Genomic DNA, 24,971 nt, shown 5'->3' with positions numbered 1-24,971 from the left:
TTCAAGCCACCCTCCGGTTACTAGAGTCCGAATATTCTATAATGTATTTTTAAGTAGGCATCTGTCCAGTTTTCAGTCACTGAAGCCTTACACCGTATAGCCTGTGTTGCTTGAATTTAAACGCACTAAGAGTGCATTTACCTGTTTCTCTTGGAAACGTGTTCCGGAAACGAAACCCTGACTGATTAATCGGAAGTGACTAGTAAAGAGCGAGAAGTTGCTGTCAGGACGACCTGGGCGGGGCAGGTCGGCTCGGGATGGAAAGAGACTGTGCGGAGAAGTCAGCCCGGTGATTTTGAGCCGGAGAACCGGGACGGGGCAGCCCTCTGGACTAGGAAAAGTGAGGATCTTACAGGTAAATCCAAGAACCTGCTGGTGGAACCAGGGGGTACCGACAGCGGCGGAGGTGTAGGTGGGAGTTCGGTGTCCACGCCTTTGAATCCAGGGCTTGTTCAGACAGGGTTAGAACTTCGAATACGACTTCCCAGGGCGGCAGAAGTTGACCGGCGTGTTGCTTCCTCACCTGCCTCCTGTTACCCACTCACTTCACTCCTACCGCCGTCCCTTTCACCCCGTATTTGCCGGCAGACCCCCCCGCGATGTTTGTCCATTTCGCCCGCATCTCCCCAGCGCGGTTTCAGGGATCACTGCTCGATCGAAGGGACTTTGGAGACCCGCTTTAAGGGCAATGTAAATGACCTATGCGGAGATGCAGCAGGGTTGGGATTGACCGTGGGAACGGGGGGCGGGGCAGGGGAGAGCAACGGGGGAGAATTCGGACTACTGTAACAGAACGACAATAACAAATTTTTTTAAATTAAAAGAAATTTTAAAAGGAGGATTTGTGACTGTTGAGGACAGTCGTCTTGGAAGACCCAGGGCCAGGCTATGGCGAGTACTCAGAGCGATTATTTCTGTGGAGAACCCGGTTGTCATCTAGTGTATAGTTCATTTATTAACATGGCAATAGCATCACCTTTCTTCTCGTCCCGGGAATCTTTGTCCTGTAAGGCCATGCATACATTTTTGAGAGCATATGCTATGCCAAAATTGTAATCTTATTGTCAAGAAAATGCAAGATGAGTCATCCTGAATGTTGTTATTGTTAGACATCGAAACAGAAGCTCGCTCCTCTCTGATTACACAGGGAATAAATTAGTGTCAGTCATGTCTCCCGAGAAAGTAATTACCGTAATTACTTTAAAATTCCTGTTGTCATATGAATAATGCAGAAGCCACCAAGGTAGCGTAAGTGGTATTTCCGAACTAAAATTCCAGACACACCTCCGATGATTTAGAGTTACAGCTGAGGGCAGGGAAGCAGAAATGCCACCCCTGATTCTTTGTGAGACATTGGGCAGGTGTAACAATATCACCTGTCAAAGGATATGGAACACTGTCTTTCTAAATTCATGTTACTAAATTCAGAAGCAAGTAGAATTTCATATTTAAATTAGAGGGATTTACTGAATGTGTTTATACAGTATGGTTTTAATTCTTTCATTTTATACTTTTTTTAGGTTTTGCGGTAGAAGTCTTGGGGTGCATTTTTGTTAGTTAAAAAAAATGACTACTCTTGAGAGTTTAGAAACTAAAGGTAAGTCTTCTTGTTTTAGTGATCATTGTTTTTAGAACATGGCTTTTATGACGATAGGACGGAGGAATGTTTGAGCCAGCTGAGTAAGTCTCATGGAGCCCTCGGGAATCACCTGGGTTTCAGATCTCATGTTTGCTTTGTACTACAGTATTTACATGTCAGTACTTCAAGTGTACAGTTGAATGTTAACGGCCTTCTGGAGTATTTATTAGGTGACAACTACTATTAAAAGCAGAGTTTTACAGCCGTGTCTTCTCTCCACTGCAAGGTTAGGGGCAAACACGGAGTAGGTGTACAAGATCTCTCCCTTGTTTTATTGGTTTGCTAGGGCTGCTGTAAGAAAGTACCACAAGCTGGTGGCATAAACTATATAGAAATTTATTGTCTCGCAGTTCTGAGGCTAGGAGTCCCAGTCTGTCCGGGACTCCTTGTCCATGTTGGCAGGGCCTTGCTTCCTGAGCAACTGGCACCGGGGAAGGATCTGTTCCAAGCTTGTCTCCTAGTTGCTGGTGGTTTGCTGGCAATTTTTGGTATTCCTTGGCCTGATCACCCTGATATCTTACTTTACCTTCCCATGGCATTTTCCCTGCATGTTTCTGTGCCCAAATGTTTCCTTTTTATAAGGACATCAGTCATATTGGAGTAGGGTCCCATCCTACTCCAATATGATCTCAACTAATTACATCTGCAGTGACCCTGGTTGCAAATAAGGTCGCATTCCGAGGTACGGAGAGTCAGACTCCCACACGTGAATACTTGGGGAGACAGGATGCAAGTCATAGCACTTGCTAGTTGCAGGAGTGATGTTTCAGTCCCGCCCTGCTTGCTCTCTCGGCAACGCTGCCTGCCGTTTGTCATTCCCACATTTTGAAATACTTTCTGTCCTTGACTTGCACGACATCTCTCTTAGTTTCCCCCTTCTCTGTAGCCCTTCACTGTCCAATGCACTAACAACTGTAGCTATTCGAGTTTAAGTTAATATTTGTAAAAGTTAAAAATTTAGTTTCTCAGGCACACTAGCCACATTACAGGTTCTCAGGAGCCATAGGTGGCTGGTGGTGGTCGTGTCAGAAAGTGCAGATTTAGGGCATTTCCATCATTGCAGGAAGTTCCGTGGGACATCGCGGCTCTAGCCATTCTCTGTTTCTGTCTTACCCTCTTTTTCTGGTTTATCTTTTAATTATTTAATTAATTAATTACTTAAAAAATTTTGTTCCCATCTTTTGTTTTGTTTTTTAAGATTTTTTTTGTTTATCTTCAGAGGGGAAGGTAAGGAGAGAGGGAGAGAAGTATCAATGTATAATTGCCTCTCCTGCGTCCCCCGCTGGGAACTGGCCTGCAACCCAGGCTTGTGCCCTGACTGGGAGTTGAACCATGATCCTTTGGTTCACAGGTCTGTACTCAATCTGCTGAGGTACAGTGGCCAGGGCTCTGGTTTATCTTTTAAATGTTGCTTCCTCAGGGGCTTTCTCCTCTAGTCTCAAGGCTTCAGTAATTATCTCTAAGAATGACTTCCAAGTCTATCTTCAGCTCTGACCTCTTCCCTTGTGATTCAGACCCTTATAGCACACTGCCTACTGCCTATTTTCACTTAAATATCAGTAACAGTCTTACCAAGTCCAAGGTGAATTCCTCCCGATGCAGGTTGTTCTTGAGTGGAGTGAGTTCTGGAGGGAGGGGCTTTCAGTGTGAGATGGGAAACCGTTTTCTGGACGCCAACTTCGTAGCAAGCTGACCTCGATAGCAAACTGCTTAAAGGGGGTTTAAATATGTTTAGGAAGCAAGGGAGAGAAGATCATGCCACTGAATATTGAATGAAATTAATTCAGTTGCATGCAACAGTGTTTCAGAGCCACGTTTTATATTATTAGCATAAGCATATCAGAGACTACAATGAAGGTAATACTGGGGATTAATGGGAAATAAGATCAATTAATTGGTAACTTATGTGAGAGCAACTGCCATGGAGCTTGTAAAAAACAGAAACCAAATACGGTGTTATCATACGCAAGGCCTTGTGAAACTAAATTATTTTCATTGTTATTGCTTGTTTGAGATAAGGACCAGAGTTTTGAAGCACTTTCACACACATCATCTCATTTGATTTTAATTTTACAGTATGCTAGGTAATTCAGTGTTCGTCCTGTTCCTACTGGATTTACGTTAACTGGTGTTAATTAACAAAAGGTACTGTAATTGCAGAGCCTGAGAAAAAATGCACTTGTCACTTTTTGTTGTGACAAGTTTGTCAGCTGTCTGCACTTCTTCTGACACCTCCAAAGAGCAGCAGGTTCGGTGTATGGTGCCAGAACTCCCCACGGAAGTTTGAGCGATACCGTCAAGAGAAGGGCGTGTCCTTGGGCCAGGGCTGTTTCTGAAAGGGGGACATGCGATAAATAGGAGCAATCTGAAGATTGGAATCTGAATCCAAAACTTTCTTGAGGGAATGAGATTAAAATTTAAACTAAAGGCACTGAGGTCAGACAGTTTAGTGACAGTGAAACCCAAATAAGAAAGTCGGAGGCATTTCAACACTGACATTTCTCTAACACCACGTTCCTCCCACGGGTACCCCGAGGGCATCCTGCCCACTCTGAATGTGCTCGGCAGACTTAGTGGGGCAGTGAGGTCAGCACGCACAAAACCCTTACGGCGACCACTGTGCTTCATGATTAAGTTTCGAGCTGAATGTCGGAGACAGTAAGTGCCGTAGGCCTCTTCAGAGAATGGGCCGGAGCAATGGGAGGACTTCATGCAACGGGTGGAGTAGCAGCCAGCTTCGTAGGGATGTCCAGGGACCACAGCCAGTGGCCAAGAAGCCGTTGGAGAGAAGCCACAGCAGGAATTGGGGCCTCGGAGAGAGAGAGTACTCAGTAACCCAGCTGGGAGGTCTGTGCAGAGCATTCTTTGCCAAGAGTTCAGAAAAACAGATAAATGGGTCTTGAAGTAGACGGTTTCAGATGTGCGTGTATGAAGCTGACATTCGTTGTTCACGGTTCTCCAGTGTCATGTGTCCTTGGAGAGCCAGGCTCTTGGTCTCCGTGTTCTTTCCTGCCACCACCCTCTGGCGCAGTTGCTAGTGTGTTCATTTTGCAGGCGAGGAAACTGAGATTTGTGGGCAGTTAAATTGCCTGCCTAGCGTCACACTAGGTTGTGGAAGTCAGAACCGAGTGCCCGGATTCCAAATCCCCTGCATCTTCACCCAGAGAGAAACCACTTGCGTAAGGGAAGCCTGAGCCTGCAGGGTGCTGCTCATCTTTTCTGGGCACGTGGCTGTTTTGACAATTACTTTTTACTTTGAATTTTTTCATTCTTCCGAATGTCAGTAATTCTGAGTGTAGGGTGAGGTGTGTCGTGGTCTTTTCCTGGTACTGCCTTTCGGTAAGTCGTCTCCGTATTGGTTTCCCGTTTTCAGTCACCCTGGCTTCTGCCCCAGTCCGAGGAGCGGGAGATGGAATGGAAACTGAGGAGCCCCCTCACTCTGTGGAGGTCCCCACCGGAGCCCCACCGGCGCAACCACCCACCCTCCGGAGTCCACGGAAGAAAGCGGCCGAGAGCCCAGGAGTCCTTCAGCTGGGCGAGGTGCGCAGCGACAAGGCGGTGGAGGTGGAGGCTGTGAGAATAGTGGTCCCCAGGGCCGCCATCACCCACGCCGTGCCCCGCGGCAGCACCAAGGCCCAGTCCCTGGGGCGTCAGAAGGGGGAGCGCCTGGGCCGGTCGGAGGGGGCCGCAGAGCCCGGTGAGGGGCTCGCAGAGCTGAAGAAGCTCAAGAACTCGGAGCGGAGGCTGCTGCAGGACAAGGAAGGCCTCTCCAACCAGCTGCGGGTGCAGACGGAGGTAAGGCCAGCCCTGCCCCGGGCCTTGGTGAGGGCCCTGACGCGCCCCTGCTCAGCCTGCAGCCTCCTCCTCCCGGAGAGTAGATGTCGCTTGCTGTGGCTGATCACCTCTCATGGTGGCTTCCTCTCAAATGCCACGTTCTCGCTCTGGGCCACCAGTAGAGCTAGTGTGTGTTGGGAACTTACACACTTTGAACCACGCTGAAGATAGGGCTGTGGGAGCTTTGGGCCGGAGGCCTGTAAGCTGTGAAGCGGGTTCCAACTCCAGCCGAGGACTGGCCGAGTCAGGCTTTGGACCGCCTGGCGCGCAAACCCTGTTCTAAGCAGCCACAAATCTCTAGTGTTTTTGCCCATGCACACTCAAGGCTCCGACTAAAGAGAATGGTGGGGTCAGTCCTGGGGTCCTCAGTGTCAGCGGAAGGTGATCTGCAATCTTCGCATCTCGGCCAGCGGTGCCCTGGCCTCCACCTTCCTCCCCTGTGAGACCGCGGCGTGTCTCACAGATGCCAGTCCCTGTAATGCTGCAGTTAGTGGGCCTTTCCCAAATACGTCGCGGTGCGTTTTTAACACATCACTAGTTCTAAAGTTAGAATTTGTAAACTGCTCGGAAAACAGAGAGAAACCGTGAAGACAGCACCGCCTAAGTTACCAATGTGTTCTTACGCGGCACAGTCTGTTGCCGGTGTTCTTACGTCGCGGCAAAGTCTGTTGTCAGTGTTCCTACGTCGCGGCACAGTCTGTTGTCAGTGTGTTCTTACGTCGCACATTGCGGCACAGTCTGTTGTCAGTGTTCTTACGTCGCGGCACAGTATTGTCAGTGTGTTCTTACGTCGCGGCACAGTCTGTTGTCAGTGTTCTTACGTCGCGGCACAGTCTGTTGTCAGTGTTCTTACGTCGCGGCACAGTCTGTTGCCCGCGGCACAGTCTGTTTTTCGGTGGCCGCCGCAGACCGGTGCCTGCTGTTGGGCGTTTGGGTTGTAACGTTTGCACTTTAGCAACAACAGGAAGAGGGCGCTTGTGGAGAGTCCTGAACTGCTTCCTCTGCTTCCTTTTAAAAGGAAAAATCCCAGGGCACAAAGAAATTATTTTTTAAATGTTGATTAAAGTTCAAAAACCACCTGAAACATTCAGTCATATTTTTAACAAAGCTTGTTTAGTTTTCTGATTTTTCTTCTTTAGGTGCTGACCAAAGCAGTTTGTTATTTCTATGATAATAATTTGTGCTCTTATTATAAGAGGCTCAGTTTATAACCACTTGGACTATAAGTATAGATACAAAAAGCAGAGGAAGCTATGGTTAATATATGTCTATTACAAAACTTAAATATTGACTGTCACCATTGGATCAATATTTTGTCCACTCTGCGACATTATAGTCACTGACGTTACCTTGCTTGTTACATTGGTCATGCGCCCTTCCAGGTCAATCGAGAGCTAAAAAAGCTGCTGGTGGCCTCTGTTGGGGATGACCTTCAGTACCACTTTGAACGTCTGGCCCGGGAGAAAAACCAGCTCCTTTTGGAGAACGAAGCCCTGGGTCGGAACGCGGCCCGGCTGGCCGAACAGCTGGAGCGCATGTCCATACAGTGCGATGTGTGGCGGAGCAAGTTCCTCGCGAGCAGGTATTTCCTGTTTCCAACAGTATTTCCGTTGCTAGTGTTTGATCTACTGACTTTTGACCTGTAATGCAAGAAGTCGACCGTGGTGTGAAAAATTTTGAGTTGGTTGTTGAAGTGCTGCGTGTGTTAAGCTGTGGACTCTTGCTCCCGTGGATGGGAACGCGGCCTCCCTAAATGGGGAGCGACGTCATGCGGGACCCCCCCCCCAGAATTCTAGGTCACTGCCCTGTAGGAGAAATCACCCCCACTGCGGTGTTTAATGACCAACAAAACGGTGGACTCAGACATCTAGTAAATGTACAAATCACAAAAAGCAGACTACGTTATTTTTCTGGAGAACTCAGGTCTCATCGCCACTCTGTAAGGTAACATTATTCGTCCTCCACTCCCTGTTCTCGTCGGACTTACCCGCATAACAGAGGCGCCCAGCCTTCCTCCCACGCGAGGAGGGAGAGGGGGACATCTGTGTGGCACACGGGGTGGGGCTGCCCCCCGGGGCTGTGCACAACCGGGACCCTCGGCTGGAAGTTGCGGCTCTTTGTGTGCGTGCCCGCCCCCTTCCGACGACGCCCTGCTGCTGGGGAACGGTCCTGGGCGTCACCCCGCCGCGCTCCGCACGCAGCCCACCCGCTGACTGAAGTGCCACCCTCTGGTGGTCTCTCACCAAACCCCGGAGGCCCCCAGGCTGTGCTGTAAGAACCACTGGTTGTCGGGAATAGATTTCTGGGAAAGCGTTTCTGCGTGTCTTAATGTCTGCTATAGTTTTTAGTAGTTGACTGCTCTCTGAAAGTCCGTAATTTGATTCCTAACTACACTAGTATAGGATGCTGTTTGGAGAAATGAACTTTTGTCTTTGAGTGAAAGTTAATTAGTTCTCTTTGAACAGTTTAAGAGGCATACTGTAACACGTAACCTTTTTTTAATATCCTGATCAAAACTGACTGTGGCGCAGTAAGGCCAGTAAGAATCCCACTATGTGCTAATATGAGAAACTCGCCAGGATAAGCTAGTAAGTGAAAAAAGCAAAGTACAGAAAAGTTTGTACAAAATAATCCTCTTTCTGTAAATAGAAAGAATACATTTATTTCTAACATACTTTTTATGTTGAATATGCATAATTTTTTCTGGAAAAATGTATAAGAAACTATTGGTTACATATAAAAGAAGGATGGGGTGCTGGGCAGGAGGGAAGACTTCGTTTCCCTTTTAGAGAAGCCTTTCTACTTTATTTTAATATTTTCCAAAGGCAAAGAGGTAAGTAGGATGGTAGGAAAATAATGCATTTTTGTTTTCCTTTAAAATGTTTTTTACTTAAAATATTTGGTTAATGTAATATTTTTTCAAAATTTGATCAATCTGGAGTAATACTGAGGTACATCCTGAAAGTCACTATAATAAGAAAAGTCCATTTCCTTTGTCATTTTGTAAATGTTTTAATTGAATCCCTTCAGTGAGTTCTCAGCTTGTAGACATTTTAAATACTTTTTTTTTAAAGAGTTTATTTATTTATCTTTAGAGGGGAAGGGAATGAGAGAGGGAGAGAAACATCAATGTATGGTTGCCTTTTGTGCGTCCCCTGCTGGGAACTGGCCTGCAGGGAACCTGCCTGCAACCCCGGTATGTGCCCTGACTGGGAATCGAACTGCAGTTGTCTGGTTCGCAGGCCTGCACTCAATCCACTGAGCTACACCAGCCAGGGCCATTTTAAATACTTTTTAGTGAAGATTTAACAACTGAGAATTAGTTTGATGATGTTAGCTCTTCTTGGTTAGGCTTTTGAAACTGATGATCGCCAGCGTCATACGTGAACTTCTCTGCCCCATGTTGTCATCAGAGAATTTACAGGGACCATTCTAACCTCTCCCAGGGTCATGGCCGATGAGCTGACCGACTCCCGAGCGGTCCTACAGCGCCAGCACCGCGAGGCACAGGGCGCTGTACAGGATCTCCTGAGCGAGCGGGAGCAGTTTCGCCAGGAAATGGGAGCCACCCAGAGGTATGGCCCTTGTTCAGCACTGCGAGCATCGCCGCTGCCTCCTGCAGTGTCTGTCACCGTGACAGTTCAGTAGTACTGCTGCCCTGAGTAACTTACTGAGCATGTACTTTGAGTAGCGATTCAAAACAGATGCCCAGGAGAGGGAGGGAGACTAAAAAACAGAGGATACGTGTCTTAGTACACACATAATAGAAGAAATCTCTGGTTTTAAAAGTCAGTTTGGATTATGCGTGTAGCACTTTTGTAAAACTTTCAGTGGAAGCCGAGGAGTGCGCCCGTCCTTCCTTCCTTCCCAAGGGAAGGGCACCCTTGTGAGGACCGTTCGGCAGGGTGAGAGTGCGCCTTCGTGTCCGCCTGCACCACGGCCATCAGGACAGGTGGCCCTCCCTAGAAGTGCTCGTACTCCTACACAGCTGACTCGGTGCAACTCAGATCAGTGCAGGTCCAAGAGGCGACCGCAGGGCAGACTGGAAGAATGAAAACCCAACGCATCAAAACATCACGTTTTGCGGGAGGCAACTAAAGCAGTGTTTAGAGGGAAATTTACAACTAAATGCTTAGCTTAGAAAAGAAAAAAGGTATCCTCAGTAATGTAAGCTTCCCCCTTAAGAAATACAAGGAGCAAATTAAGCAAAAAGAAGAAAACAATAAGGACGAGAGCAGAAATAAATGAAATAGGAGGCCCGATGCTGCTTCTTTGAAAAGGTAAAATTAAGGAAACCCCAGTATAATCAGGAGGAAAAAGGATGCACACAACAGTATCACGACTGAAAGGTGACGTTGACAGGGGAGGGGTGTCAGGGACAGTCCCCTCTGCCAATACGTCCGTCGGACAGCCGGAGTGAAATGAAACGGACAGCCTCCCTGAGAGACACAAACCACTACCCACCAGTACTCGAGAACAGAAAACCTGAGTAGCGTAACCTATTAAAACAATGGTATTTATAGTTAAAAAACCTTCCAGGAAATGAAACTCCAGGCCTAGACTAATTCACCAGAGAATAGTAGCAAACATCTACAGAAGAAATAAAGCCAAATTTACACCAACTCTTCTAGGAAGCAGAGAAGTAGGGAACAATTTCCACTTGTTGTATGAGGCCAGCACTGTCCCCAGCACTGTCCCCATACCCAAACCAGACAGGGACTGCAAGAAAACTGCGGACCCTCTCTCTCGTGAACTTAGATGCAAATCCTTACAGAGAGTCAGTCAATCAAATCCGCCCAAGTGCAGGCGCGTGGCGGACCCGCAGTGCTCCCACGGGTTACGGCGGCGGCGCTGGAAGATTCCCATCCCCAGCGATGTGGCCGCCAGCACGAGGCGGGCTGGCGTGTCTGTGGTGATGCCGGTCGTGTAAAAGTCCACGTACTCGACAGTGATCACACGTGACTACGTGGTGCTTTATGTGTGTCCTGTGCTATACTTTGTACCGTTATTCTAGAGTGTGCTCTTTCCTCTTCCGGAGAAGCAGTGTGCTGTCCGACAGTGTACCGTGTTATGCCGGCAGCAGCCTCACCCGGCGACTGTCTCTGGACTGTGTCCTCTTCTCAATGTTTGCTGTAATCTCATGTCATACACTGACCTGCTGTACCAGTTTGGCGCCGGGAGCAGTCAGCTGTGCCGTGCAGCGCAGGTGTGCCGGAGACGCACCGTGTAGGCGTGTGCGAGGGCGCTCCGTGACGGTTATACCGTGATGCAGCTGTCGAACTGCGCATTGCTCAGAAGATAGCCTGTCGTTAGGTGGAGCGTGACAGTCTAAAAAGGCTATTTACATGCCACGTCCAAGTAACCTTTAGCCTGGGAACTGTAGGTTGGGATGTCTTTCAAAAACCAGTGCGACTCCCAGAAAAGAAATGCATACGAATATCTCGACGGATGCACAACTGCATGAGTACAGGAGCATATTTCACCCACCTAAAAACACGAGAACAAAGAAGTAGTTTGTGAAGGGATTTCCTGATCACCACCCAATGAACTGGTAAGTGCTTTCTGTTATCCGACTTACTTTACCAGACGTGCTGATTGACTGAACTCAGAGAGAGATGGAGAAAGATGTCACACTACTTCAGAAGTGTTTCTCACTTACTGAGCGTTCCGATTGTCCCCTCGCGCCCTTGTTAACGCCCGTGTCCCTGTGCTCTCCGCAGACTTCTGGAGGAGCTCCTGGTCTCCCTGCAGTGGGGGAGAGAGCAGACCTACACCCCCAGCGCGCGGCCCCACAGCGCGGCCGAACTGGCCCTCGCCAATCACACGCTGGCCCGAGCGGTGCATTCTCACCTTCTGGGGAATGTCGGTGCGCACGCCCAGAAAAAGGTTCCACCCACAGTTGAATTCTGCAGCAGCCCAGCAGAAAAAATGGCTGAAAAGGTGAACCTTTTCTTGCAGGATCTGAGGAACTTCTAATACCAGCCTCTTACCAGAACAAGGGCGGCATGTTCTGAGGGGAAGCGCAGGACATGGGCTCTGACCAGGATTCTCATGCAGATGAGCCTGTCGTCTTGGAGAAAGCGATTTCTCCCTCTGAGCTTTAATTTTCTCAGATATGATTATTCTGTTCTTAAGGAGAAAAATGCAATTGTTTAGAAAAAGCGCCTGTTTTTTAGGTTTTTCTTGAGTTCATTTTGATACGAAAACTATGTAGAATTTCTAATTTAATAATCAAGAATAGATAATAGATTATTTCTGCTCTTAGAAATTGTTGATTCCCACACACACACGTGAATGTGCCAAATGGTGCAGAATCGTAGAGTGCAGGCCTGCACACGCAGTCTTGGGTGAAGTCAAGGTCATGTCGATGCGGTGCCAAACGCCGTGGTCTCAGTTCTGGCCACAGGCCAGGTTCACTCCCGTTCCACTTCAACTCCCCACCTGTAGGTTCCCATCGGAGGCTGTCACGGACTAGAACTGCTCCGCTGGCTCAGTCTCCGCCCAGCACCTCTGCAGACAGCTGTGGTCCCCGTGTCTCTTCCGAGCTCCAACTCCTTCGTCCTCAGTCCCCCTTTTCCTGGGTCACCTCATCATTTTTATCCCTCGACCCCTATTCTTCTTCTTCTCCTCGGCCACTCTGCTAGCTCTCGCCTCGGCTTGTCCGGACTCCACTCTGAAGTGCCTTCATCTCTTCCCTTGTCTGCAGTCCCGTGTCTGTGCAGCTGTTTGTCCTCTTTGTTCCTACGCCCATCACACTCGCCAGCAGGCGTCTTGCTCCTTACGTACAGAAGAGAAAGAGGGCAGAGGCACACGCTCCCTCAGGGCCCCACTTGACAGCCAGACGCCTCTCTGGCAGCCGGCCTCCCATACGTTTCCGTGGGAGACCTCCACGTATTTGTCCCATGGACAGCTAAAAGTAGAACCACCTCATTTCTCCTTGTTTTTAGCACTTGTATTTTTCCCACTCAGAAAAAACCCAGAAGAAAAGCAACCTGCTTCTTCCCCACTGCTCCCTGTCTCAGCAGACCATACCTGCTGTACAGGGGTGTTTTGAGGATTCCACAAAATAACGCACATGAAGCCCACAGCAGATTCCAGTCTAGTCTCGTTCTCAGTCAGTGACAGCTGTCACTTTTAGTGTTTCCTTCACCCCCCAAATACTGTCGGTTTTACAGATCCTATCAGTTTCTCCTCCTCCCTCCCAACTCCAGCCGCCGGCCTTCAGCCTGGACCTCGGCAGTGGCCGCCTCACCCCTGGCTCCCTGCCCTGCTTTCCACCTGCCGGAGAGGTTTCCCAGACGCCACCCCTCATGCCCGCGCATTCAGCTCGGTGCTCCTGTCGAAACAGCTCCCGGGCTCCCTTATCGAGTCTGAATTCTGTATACTGTATAAAAGGATCGTCATAACCTTGACTCCATCTTCCCTTGTCAGTGATCATTTCCCAGTTTCACCTCCCGCCCTCCCCACACAACTCACATTCCAGTGGGTAACCACGTTTTATTCCACTATGCCACTGCATCTCACACGTCTGCACCGACCACTGCTTCTGCCTCCACCGCCCTCCCAGCACCTCTCTGCCTCGAGGAGCCAGCCCTCACCATCCCCCAGAACCGCCCTGGCACACCTCAGTGTGCCTTCTTCAAGGCTTCCGTCACATTTTACACATATTTATTATAGCGCTTTAACATGGACAGTCGCAGTTGTTCGATTCTCCATCACCCAAGCGATAAGGTCTTTTAAGGACGGGGCTGTGTCTTGCGTGTCCTTAAGATCTGGTATAATCCTTTGCACATAGTAGGTACTGGGCTGTTTAGTAAATGGATTAGCACCTAAACCTAAATCGTCATTTTGTCCTTTCTGTCCTCCTCCTCTGTTCCCTCTGGGAAGCTGTGTCACCGCCGGTGGCATTTGGCAGAACTGACCGCTCCTTTCTGGAAGCGCTCGTGACCCTGGCCTTATGGAGCCAGTCTTTCCGCAGCTCCTTCCCAGTCGCACCGCCTGCCTCCTCTGCACTGTAACCGTCCCCTCACGTGGTGACAGTGGGGGAACGTGAATGTGAGAAGCAGGAACGAGGAGCCTGCACTTCCACGCTGTCTCTGCTGAGAGTCCCTCCTGTCGTGGGCTCAGCAGGGGCAGCGGACTCGAGCAGCTGAGGGCGGGAGAGCCAGGGAAGGGAGCGGGGCGTCCCCGAGACCCGAGACACAGGGCACAGCGGCTGGCGCACAGGGCTGAGCAAAAATTAGGAAGAGAGAAAGGAGACGCCGCTGGCTTTTAAAGTGGTCAGAAACTTGGAAGTAGGGTTTCAATGCCAGAATCAAGGCAGAATCCTGACTCCCTGCAGCTGAATGCAGCAGACCGAAGGAGGAAGACGGGGAGTCTGGTGCAGGGTGAGCTTGAACGTCACCTCACGGAGAGCTGGTACGGCCTCACCCTCTGCGTGTCCATGCTTGTTCTTCAGCGTCCGTAGGAAAACAGTCGTTTCTTCATTTTTAAAAAATAGACTAGGTAGTGTAGTAACTACGCATCGCTATTAAATTTAGAGCTTTTTGAGAGAAGGGATAAGTCCTCTCGTCAGTCAGATTCCCCATTCACATGGGGTTTCGGTGGTGTTCACATATTAGTGAGGTGGAACTTCACGGGTAGTTACACCTCGACAGCACCCGGGCGTTCACAGCCCCCACTGGGTCCATCTGACACTGTTGCTTATTTCCTTAGGTTCTACGCAGTTTGGACCCAGCTGCCTGTATGGAAAGCCCACCTGATAATCCATTTTCTGAGTCTTCTCCAAGCACCTTACTCACTACAAAGAAAAATACTGGGCGATTTCATCCCTACACTCGATACGAAAATATCACTTTCAACTGCTGCAATCGCTGCCAGGGGGAGCTCGTTGTCCTGTAGTGGACGGTCAGCGCTGGCAGCCCGCTGCGGGCACACGCCTGCCCCCCGCTGCCGCTGCTCCTGCCACACTAGAAGTGCTCTCACTTTCTACTGATACGCGCCCTCAAAGACGTTCCACGGGCTAGACGGCAGACCACCCTTTCCTAACAGCGGTCTCGGGGTCAGGAAAGAACGAAGCTGCAGCTATGTCTCAAGTGCATGCAGAACGCTGCCCAGACCTGACATGATGCTTTCCCTACATCTAACAGGAAATGAGTTAACATATCTTCTTTGAGGCTCTAAGTATTGTTTATCTTGCTGTGTGTTTTATTTGAGCAGAGCTAATTTTGGCCATTGAGACAAGGATGGCCACAGGACAGCCCAGGCCACCTGCAGCCCCCCGTCACTTACTGCGGTCTGTGTGGCTTTTGCAGCGCCACTGCGGAGCCGAGCGGATGGAACGGGGCCGCGAAGCCCGAAATACTGTCTCGCTTTTCCCAGTTTTCCGATCCTTACTCTAAAGTAGTAATTGGCCGGGAATGTTGGGGGGAGTGTTTTTTCCTTTTCGGTGATTTTTGGGGGGCTACAAAGGAGGCTTAGGAAATACTATAGGTGAAGGTTTTAAGATAAGTGCTGTGTGTTAGGAAAATTACCAGTATCTTGCAGCCGCAGGAACAAGTGCTCCTGCGAACGTGTCCTCGTGTCGGTCCGGTGCGGGGACCCCACAGTGTGAGTGGCACAACCCGACGTGTGCAGACGACACAGACCCTGACAGCTGAGCTCATTCTGACCAGCGCAACCAGAACGTCCAGTGGGGTGTTTATAGACCATGGTGGAGCAAGTAGGACGTTTGTAGAATACTGCACAAACTCAAACGTGCAGTCCATCAATTAGTTTACATTATTCATGATGGACAATCACAAAATGTTCTTTTATAGGCCTTTAAAACTATCCATAAAATGTTTGTACCAAATTATACTACTTAGTTACAGAAGTGTGTATCAACAGAGAAATCTTCAAGAAACAAATCTGGTCAAAGTACAGATTTGATAGTTTTTGGTCTCATTCATCTGAATTATATTTATAATTTCGAGTGGCAATAAATTTCTCTATATTCTTTATTCAGCATTGTCTTTTTTCCCCCAGAATGATGTATTTCAGTTCAAGTTTTCTTCTAGCTTATACTATTTTCAACTGCTTCTTCAGCCTTTCCTTTAGTTTTACTTAGTATAAAACAGAGAGGAAATAAAAGAGAGAGGAAAAGTTTCATGACCTTGAATTTGGCAGTGATTTCTTAGTTGTGAAGTCCAGAAGCAAACAAAAAAGATAAATTGAACTTCATCAAAATGAAAGACTTCTGTACATCAAAGGACACTATCAACAGAATAAAAAGGCACCACAGAGTGGGCAAAAATATTTGCAAATCTCATATCTAATAAGGGTCCGGTGTCCAGAATAAATAAAGAACTACAACTCAACAACGAAAAACAACCCAATCTAGAAAAATAGGCAAAGGACATGAATAGCCATTTCTCCTAAAACGATACACTAATGGCCAATAAGCACATCAAAAGATGCTCAACATCACTAATAATTAGGGAAATGCAAATTGAGCCCTTTACGCCTGTTAGGATGACTATTTCAAAAAGGCAAAATAACAAGGTGAGGATGTGAAAAAAGTGAAACCCTTGTGCAGCTGGTAGGAATGTAAACTGGTGCAGCCACTACAGAAGGCAGCATGGCAGTCCCTCAAAAAGGTCACAAAGTCACGTTAAGACCCAGCGATTCCACATGTAGGTAGGTACCCAAACAGCTGGAAGCAAGGACTCAAACAGGTACTTGTGTGCCGGTGTTCACAGCAGCAACATTCACAATAGCCAGAAGGTGGCGGTAATACAGGGGTCCCTGGGTGGATGTGTACATACATACACACACATATATACCTACAGAAAATGGAATGTTCAGCCTTAACAAAGAATGAAAATCTGATCTACGCTAGGGCACAGAAGAATCTCTAGAACATTACGCTAAATGAAATAAGTCAGAAACAAAGGGGCAACTAGTGTACAATTCCACTTACAGGAGGCACTGAAATCATCAGACCAGAGACGGAGGCAGAGCAGCGGCTGCCAGGCGACAGGGGAAGGCAGAGTGGGGAGCTTTGGAAGACTGGCGGGCACGGAGCTCCAGTCGGGATGACGAGGAGTCCTGGGGCCGGAGAGCAGCAGGGGCCGTGCAGCGGCGTAGATGTGTGTAATGCCACTGAGTCGCACTTTTAAAAATGGTCAATTTTATATACGTTTGTGTACATTTTACTATAATAAAAAATTGTACCCTCTTATAACCTCAAACTGGCAGCAGACTTCTGCGATGGTTGATTTAAGAGTGTCCATAATAATAATAATAAAGTCAACACTTAGCTAAACAAAATGAAAGATCTCAAATCAACGACCTGAGCTTACACATTAAGGGACTAGAAAAAGAAGGCAAACTAAATTAAAGAAGGTAACACAAGGAAGGATATCGAAGTTCGAGCAGAAATAAAAAGAGAGAATAAAAAAGCAAGAGAGTATCAAGAAACCAAAAGTTGGTTTCTTCAAAAAGATTCATGAAATTGTCAAGCCTGTAGCCAGACAGACTAAGAAAGAAAGAAGATACAGATAACTAAATCAGAAATGAAAGCGGGGACATTATTACCAACCTCATACAGATTTTTAAAAAAAGGAACGAGCGTGCACTGACAAATAACCTGGATGAAATGGACAAATTCCTAGAAATAAATAATCTATCAAAACTGACACAAAAAGAAACAGAAAACAGGAACAGACCTGTAAGAACCAAAGCAGTTACATGAGTGATCGAACACCTGACGCCAGAGTGAACCCGGATGTAAGCCGTGGACACTGGGCGATGATGATGTGCCAATGCAGGTGCATGGGTCGCAACGAAGGCGCCACTTTGTCAGTGACACTGGCGGTGGGGGAGGTTGGGGAGGGCAGGGGAAATACGGGAACTCTGCACGTTCTGCTCAGTTTTGCTGTGAACCCAACACTGCTCAAAAAAATTGCCTACTAAGAAAGAAAAGCCTTCCCATGGACGTCCAGGACCAGAAAGTCTCTCTGACGAATTCCACCAGCTATTGAAAGAACTCACACCCATCCTCCTCAGTATCCTCAAAATAAAATAAATAAGTACATAGAAGGGGCAGGAGCGGGGGCCACTTTCTGACTCAGTCTCTGAGGCCAGTGCTACTGACGCCAACGCTGCACAAAGACAGCCCAGGAAAAGGCTCCTACAGACCGAGGTCTCCTGCGTCCTTAGCAAAACACTGGCAACCGGAACCAAACGGCATAGTGAAGGGGTCGCACACCACGACCACCATTACTTATCGACCACCGTTACTTATCGTTAACCAGTGCCATGTAGCGCATTCACAGAACAAAGGACAAGGCCACCTGACCGTGTCATTTGCTGCAGGGAGGGCTACAGGCGGCGGAGACAGGATTTAACAGTTACCGGCGCTTTCTGACTTAGCGCCCAGTGAGAGGGCACGACTCTGCAGGGGATCAGAACCCCGTCCTCTGAAGCTCCCCCGCACCTTCGGTGATGCTCCGCTCCCCCTCGCACCTGTGTGGGCGCTGCTGTCCTCGCCTCTTAGAAGCCCGTACACCTGTCAGGGACACCAATCCCCCAGGTGCCCAATTCCGACGGAGCCTCAGACACTTCCCAAATGTCCGCCAGAGCTTATAAACTCAGGAACTGCGAGAAAGGATGCTGTAGTCATACGGATTAGGTCTGTGAGCAAACTGCTTCCCTCTCGCACTTCCTCGTCATCCAAACAAGACTAACAGAGTTTTTATAAGAGTTACATCAAGTGATTTACATGAAGTATTCATGACAATGATAAACTGAGAGCTGGCCAATTTTGTAACATACCTAAAATAGCATTTGCCTAATTTTTACTTTTTTTCAGAAGTAGCCTCACTGACCGCTCGGCTTGCCCCGGGTTCTCCCAGGTGAGGCCGGGGGAGACCGAACTTCGGATGCGGCTTGTTGAAGGGGCCGCCCCTCCTGCCTCACAAAACGTTCTGCTGCAGTTTTTTCCATGATCATAGAAATATGTGCCTTTATCGTGGTTCTTTCCAGCTAGAAATGTTCAAAGAACCTAGAAGTCAAGGGAATAAAGAATTCCAAGTTCATTCACAGTTCAATTTGTTGCATGGACTAAGAGGTGGTATAACACATTTCAACACTTCAAGAAAAGAAAATATTTATTTTGTTCTATTTTTAAAAAAAAAAAAAAGGTAAATCACTATCAACATCACCAAAAGTACGTACCATTTCCATAATTTAGAGTACAACCAAAGCACGCGGGCCATAAAAGAGTGATATCCGAAATGCTGAGGCTAGTGGCTTCCGGGCGAAGCATTTAATAGCTACCTTCAGCTGTAATAGTCGGTGAAACGGAAAGCCTGGGCCTCGGGTGTGCTGTGCAGCCGGCTCTGCAGCTGCCTGGAGCGCCGGGCTTCCAGTCGGAGCTGCCGGGCCCGCTCCTGGGCAGCCTGCTGCTCCACGAGCTTCTCCGCCCGCTTCCTTCTCAGCCACCTGCAGAGACATCATCAGACCTGGTATCAACCGGAATGTGCTTTTCACGAGACCAAGTTACCACCATGGACGATGAAAAGAAGCTGAATTTCTCTACAGGGAAAGAAATGCTGTGGGCACAACACACATGAAAGAAGTGACTGAAAAGTTTCAGGCTTATCCCCTTGGCTCACACAGGAAGCATAGTTACATTTGATTTGGATGTTTGAAATTAAGTTGGTCTTACAATGAAATTGCCAACAAAAAAGTTTTTTTAGTGATCAACACTATTTTATGTGATATAGGTCCTATCCTTTTTTAAAATGTTCTTTTAGCAAATAAGTATGTGATGTGTTCCAAATAGCTTATTTTTTGCAACCAGCTGCATGCAGAAGTGTGAGCAGGCTAATGACACTCAGGCACCCGTGTCACCTGGCCCTGCCCGGTGGGGAGGCCACGGAGCCCTTGCTCGCCAGCGCGCAGCACAGCCTCCCCAGAGTGGGAAACGGGCCTGAGCGCAGAGGCCACCAACACAGCCCTGGGAGAGGCCACCGGCCGACAGACTTAAGTCTCTAAATCCTGCTTAGGTAAGATGACGTCAAAAATCACTGTGCACACACGTATCTGGTATATACGTGTGCATGTGGGGTGTGTGTAGTGTGTAAAAGTATGTGTATGTCTGTGTGTATATGTGTGCACACACAATTAAATTATATATGCACATAAAATTTTCAAAGAAATAAACAACCAGGTAGGTAATCGTATTAGAACAAGAGACTTAAGAAGCATCATTTCCCAGAGTTGTGTGGTCCTCAACTGGACACTAGTTTGAGTAGATTAACTGTAGCCATTTGGGGAGCCAACGGGGAAAAATGGTTACGAGCTGGATACAGATGAGTGAGCCGGCTGCAGAGCACTTTATAAGTGTGACCTCAATTTCTACTGTTAAATTGTAAGTACAAGAAACAGCTAGAAAATAGGCACTGAGGTCCTAACAACAGTGATTCTCGGTGATGAAAATGGGTTTTTTCCCCCCGTTTCCACAATGCACGTCTACTGCTTCTGTAATAAAGGGTTATATGTTTTAAAAAAAAGGAAACAAGGAAGGAAGGAAAGAAGGAAGGAAGGAAGGAAGGAAGGAAGGAAGGAAGGAAGGAAGGAAGGAAGGAAGGAAGGAAGGGGCAGAGGAACAGAAAGAAACATAGCAAAAAAAAAGAAAAGAAAAAGAAAGCAACTTCGAACAACAGGATTCCCCCAGCCTTGCGGGCCAGGTTACGAAGCCAGCTGTGCTTCCTCAGAGTCACCAGGCAGGCAGGGTCCCGCCCAGGTGACTGAACTGAGACCAGGACTGCCTTAAACCCCCAGGCTATGTGGCGAGTCGCCTTTCATCTGGCGGACGTGGATCTTCCTCCTCATCTGACTGCATTTCTTTACAGAAAAACATTTCTAGGTAAGTGCAACTCTTTATTTCGTTTTTCTGAGGACTCTGCAGGAGAAGCTGTAACCAACCTTTGGCCCATTTCCTGAATAAATGAACAAATCAACGAATGAGTGACTGACTGACTGAATGAATGGCAGGCCGTCACAGGGGTGCCATGGGAAACCACTTTAGTAGGGACACTACCTCGCAGGAATGGCACCGACACCGCACACGGTGGAGTTGAAGACCACTCTCACACCTTTACTGACGTGTGGGTCTAGAACCGAGCAGGCCTGCAGCACCGCAGGCCCAACGTCTGGGTGCGCTGGGCCCCGACTTACTGCTTGAAGGCCCTGTCACGGCCCGCGGCGCCCTTGAGGAAGAACAAGAACTCCTCCTGCTTCCGCAGCTCTTCGGTCTTCCTTTCTCTCAGCTGCTCTTCGTGCTTCTTCTTCAGCCACAGCTGGAAAGCTTGTTGTGGGTCTCTGTTTTCCTGCTGATTACAGACACAAGCTTTGCGTTATCCGAATAAGCCAAAACAACATCCCCCGCAAGAATGTGCTCTCACTCGCCGAGTTTTCATGGTGCTGTGACGCCGACCTCGTCACCTGCAGTCCTCGGGTCCAGACCACATGTGTCACCTTTGAGCCCACACACTGACCACCCTTCTGTCGGAAAATTCAGCACTGAATTCACTGCCATCTGGCTTCTTTCAAAGTCCTACTGAACACAGCACAGCGCCACTGTGTTCCTCGCAGCACCGTGTACAACAGCCGAGACATGGAAGCAGCCCGCGTGTCCCGTGGTGGGTGACTGGGTGGAGAGGATGTGGCATTTACGTGCAAAGGCACACTACTCAGCCATGGAAAGAAGGAAACAGTGCCATTTGCAACACCAAGGGTCTCAAGGGTGCAGTGATAAGTGAAATAAGTCACCTGGAGAAGGATACACACTGTGATTTCTCTCATTTATATGTGGAACATTAAACAAAAACAAAACAAATGAACAAACAAACAAAATGAAGACAGTGCCTTGGATCCAGAAAACAGACGGTGGGAGCCGGAGGGGACGGGAGTGGGAGTCGATGGCCTGGTGACCCACGGGGAGCGGGCCGCAGCGCACGGAGACATGGAATGACACTGAGAGCCCCTGAGACCACCTAATGTTATTGGCCAATGTTATCCCCGTAAAAAACACACACACAGAAGAGGTGGAAGAAAACAATACAGTATAAGAGCTGCACACACGTCATTTACATTATATTGGGTGTCACAAGTGATGTGGAGACGACTTAAAGAAGACGGGAGCACTGGGCAGGTTATACGCAAACACTACACCACTTAAATAAGACGCTGGGGCATCCAGGGACCTGGGATCGACCTCACAGTGACACCGAGGGATGACCGTCACCAATAAGAGAAGACCGTCTAATCACAGTGATCTTTGGAAAGCTGAGCCCTTTGACAAAGAGAATAATTTTGCACAGCGGCACCCCAACACAAACTGGTTGGAGAAAGGCAGTATGGATAGCATTCAGTCTTTGTGGCACTTTGAAGGGGCTCCATGAAATACAGTTTGAAAACCAACCATCCAACACTTATGTCTGCGGCCTTTCTCTTGGATTCTAACCGCAGAGCCTCAGACTGCCCGGCCACGTCCCACCCGGGTCACTGCTACGGAGGGTGTGGCCGCAACCTTGGCAGCCGTGGAGTTTCCTTGTAACCGTCGTGATGGCTTGGTCATGAGAAGCAGCCCGTGGGAGAAGCTTACTGTGTGGTTGCCCGGGCTTCAGAACAGACACTGTCTCCAGGGAATTTTGAAAAGTTGGAGCAGAAGAAAGAGAGCAAAGGGACAGATGCGGAGCCTGTACTTGGCACCGGGGTAGAGCACTCCTTTAACTCGCTCCCCGCATGTGCGCTCCGTGACAGGGAAGTCTTCCCCCGGGCACTTTCCTTTGTCTGGAACCCCCGTGGCAGAGAACAGTGCAGTCTAACGTGTGAGCTGCATGCAGCTGAGGGTCTCCGGTGCACCACGCGGACCTTGGTGGAGGGGGCCTTCAGGACCACCATGAGCACCTGGAAATCTGGAGTTGGTGGAGATGACAGAAAAGTGTTCAGTCTGGAATTACAGGTCAGGAGCCAAGGATTCATGGATGGGATGGATGGACTCTCAGTCCGCTGACTCACTTGACAGGTGTTTACCGGGTACCTGTTACATGGAGTGTCTACAGGCACGTGGGTCCCGGGCCACAGCGGTGAGAAACAGGGCCCCCTCTCCCATTCTCTCTAAGTCTGCACTGCACAACGCAGGAGCCACTGGTCCCACGCGGCTACTTACATTAGAGAAAAATTAAAACATTCAGGACCTCAGCCACGTCAGCTGCACTTCCCATGCTTCACGGCCACAGTGTGGCCAGTGGCCGCTTTATTGGGCAGCACAGACACGGAGCGTTTCCGCCATCGCAGGAAGTCGCAGTGGGCAGCATTGTTCCAGGGGCGGAGAGAACAAGTGGGCGGTGGACTGGCTGACCGACTGACTGGCATGCCAGACAGAAAGAGGAGTGTGGTGAGGACAGACGGCAGTCACGGGGCACCGAGGAGAATGGCCGTCCGACCAGTGGACAGCAGTGAGGCAGCGAGTCCCAGGCACCCAGGAAGAGGGCCTTCCGGGCACTGCCACGGAGCACAGGGTCCGGGCGGGTGGCGCTCAGCATGTTCAGTAAATGTCGGAGAAGCCAAAGTGAGTTTGCAGCCAAGGGGCCGGCGAGTGGAAGGGAATGAGGTCAGCAGGACAGGGATCTGATGACCTACAGCGGCCGGCGGTAGGAACTCTGGACGCCTTCCATAGATGAGAAGCCATTGTCAGAGGCTTCGGAGCCTACCTGACAGTCTGTTGTGTGTGGGAGGGGAGTGGACTGGAGTGGGGGCAGCGGGTGGAGAAGGGGGGCCGGTCATTAGGCGCCTGCAGCAGTTCGGGAAACACAAAGCAGCGGTCTGGGTTAGCGGCTGGGACTCCGGTACAACCTGAAGACAGATGGGCAGCGTTTGCCCCTACCTCCAATGTAGGGTTTTATGCTCTCAATGGTTGTTTCTACAGCTTTATAAATCCAACCATAGAAAATCACCTATTTCTGCACTGCGAAACAGGGAAATATACAAAAGGAAAAATTAATACAGCGCATTTCTTGAAGAAGTAGTTTTTATAATGCATGAAGAGTTCCCATCGATCAAAAAGAAAGAACCATTGTTCCTAACAGAAAAGTCGACACAGAATGTTTCAGTGAAAAGACTACCCAAACGGCTCACGTGCTCGACCTCCCTGAAAATCCAACGGTATTCCCTACCCACCACACGGGCAAAAATAAACCCACCGGAACGCGCACTTCTTCACGCGGGTGTAGGGGACATTCTGGGTGTGCGTGCTCTCTTTGTCTTATTTGAATATTAAAGTTACACTACAGTAAAAATATCAGCAGTTTTCCATTTCTCAGCACCGTAACTGTCTGAGTGGAGGTGGAACCGTTGGGTTTTTGCAAGGTTCCCCAGAACGTAATGGCAGAGCCATCTGTGCAGTGCAGCGAGGGCAGCTCCTGGTCGCCGCCTCCGCCCTCCTCTCTGTCAGAGACCACTGCCCACAGAGAAGCTTTACTTACTCTGCTGCTCATGGCTTCAAGCTGCTTTGCTCGCTGAACCCTCCTCGTCTCGATGACCTGCTCTCTTTTCTTCTGCAACCACGCTTTGAACACTGTGTCGTTCTCCTTTCTCTTTTCTTTCTCTTCCTCCATCTTCCGTTGCTCCTCCTGGTGGGGAGAGTGTCAAAGGCCTTGATGAAAGATTTTAACATCGTACCATGAGTTATTAGAGATAGTCTGACAACTAAAATTAGAATTCCCTGCCCCTAAAACTTTCCATCTAAATATTGGGCTCCTTTAGAGGACTTCCGCCAAGATGGAGGCATAGGTGGATGTGCCGCGCCTTCTCACACAACCAAGTTTAGAGACAACTAAATATTAGCAACAGAAAACACAGCCAGAACACAGAAAATTGAACTTTTCGGAAGTCTGTTAACGACAGCTTCTTCAGCCTGACCGGTAAGAGGGGTGAAACCAGCAGCTGGAGGAGCGGGGTCGCACAGGAAAACTCCGTCAGACGGACTCAGGCACACGGAATCCAGGCGCAGGGTTGGACCTGGTGGGCAACTCAGCGAGCGACCGTGGGGAAACAGCGAGGGAGTGGGGCTGCGGGTTGACTGTGGTCTCGCATCCATGCGTGGATAGACAAGCGAGGGAGTGGGCGATTGGACGAGAGCCAGCAGCCCCAGCGGCAAGCGGCTGCTGAGGGCTCCGCCATTTCCCCGCTCTGACCCCGCCTCCACATACAGCGTCATAACCCAGCGACCTAAGTGGCCCGGCCCTGGTGAACCACCTGAGGCGCTGCTCCTCACCCAGCAGCGAGAAATAGCAGAGGGGGCCGCCATTTCCCCGCTCTGACCACGCCCCCACATACAGCGTCACAACCCAGCGACCAGAGTCCAAGGTTCCCTTCCTCGTACTTAACGGGCGCAAACAGACCAAAAATGGCTCAAGAAGATCTCAAAGCCCCAGAGCCTATAAAT

The 24,971-nt window shown here is 49.0% G+C and overlaps 2 protein-coding genes across 6 annotated transcripts in view; one reads left to right on the top strand and one right to left on the bottom strand.

Annotated features, from left to right (window-relative positions):
- The first annotated feature begins 2 nt into the window (after positions 1 to 2).
- BLZF1 (basic leucine zipper nuclear factor 1) lies at positions 3 to 15,622 on the top strand. Its single transcript, XM_037167444.2, has 7 exons — positions 3 to 355; positions 1,521 to 1,597; positions 5,013 to 5,434; positions 6,856 to 7,055; positions 8,920 to 9,048; positions 11,194 to 11,413; positions 14,189 to 15,622. Exons 2-7 carry the CDS (start codon positions 1,567 to 1,569, stop codon positions 14,372 to 14,374), a joined length of 1,188 nt encoding a protein of 395 aa, XP_037023339.2. The 5' UTR covers positions 3 to 355; positions 1,521 to 1,566; the 3' UTR covers positions 14,375 to 15,622.
- Positions 7,062 to 24,971, bottom strand: part of CCDC181 (coiled-coil domain containing 181) — a 30,194-nt gene continuing 12,284 nt past the window's right edge. For 2 of the 5 annotated variants that reach the window (XM_037167445.2, XM_053659388.1), the window contains exons 4-6: positions 24,010 to 24,156; positions 20,699 to 20,853; positions 18,710 to 18,958 (exon numbers count right to left, since the gene is read on the bottom strand). In XM_037167445.2, coding sequence (XP_037023340.2) covers positions 18,796 to 18,958; positions 20,699 to 20,853; positions 24,010 to 24,156 — 465 coding nt within the window. In that variant the 3' untranslated portion in view covers positions 18,710 to 18,795. Of the gene's footprint in view, positions 7,114 to 18,645; positions 18,959 to 20,698; positions 20,854 to 24,009; positions 24,157 to 24,971 lie in introns of those variants that run through there. The other 3 variants (XM_053659387.1, XM_053659390.1, XM_053659389.1) reach the window with 3 other exon arrangements.

The sequence above is a fragment of the Artibeus jamaicensis genome, unplaced genomic scaffold (assembly GCF_021234435.1).
Source record: "Artibeus jamaicensis isolate MK-2021 breed Jamaican fruit bat unplaced genomic scaffold, CSHL_Jam_final scaffold_625, whole genome shotgun sequence".
Classification (NCBI taxonomy): Eukaryota; Metazoa; Chordata; class Mammalia; order Chiroptera; family Phyllostomidae; genus Artibeus; species Artibeus jamaicensis.
Note: the sequence above shows the minus strand (reverse complement) of the source record. Positions and strands in the feature narration are given on the sequence as shown.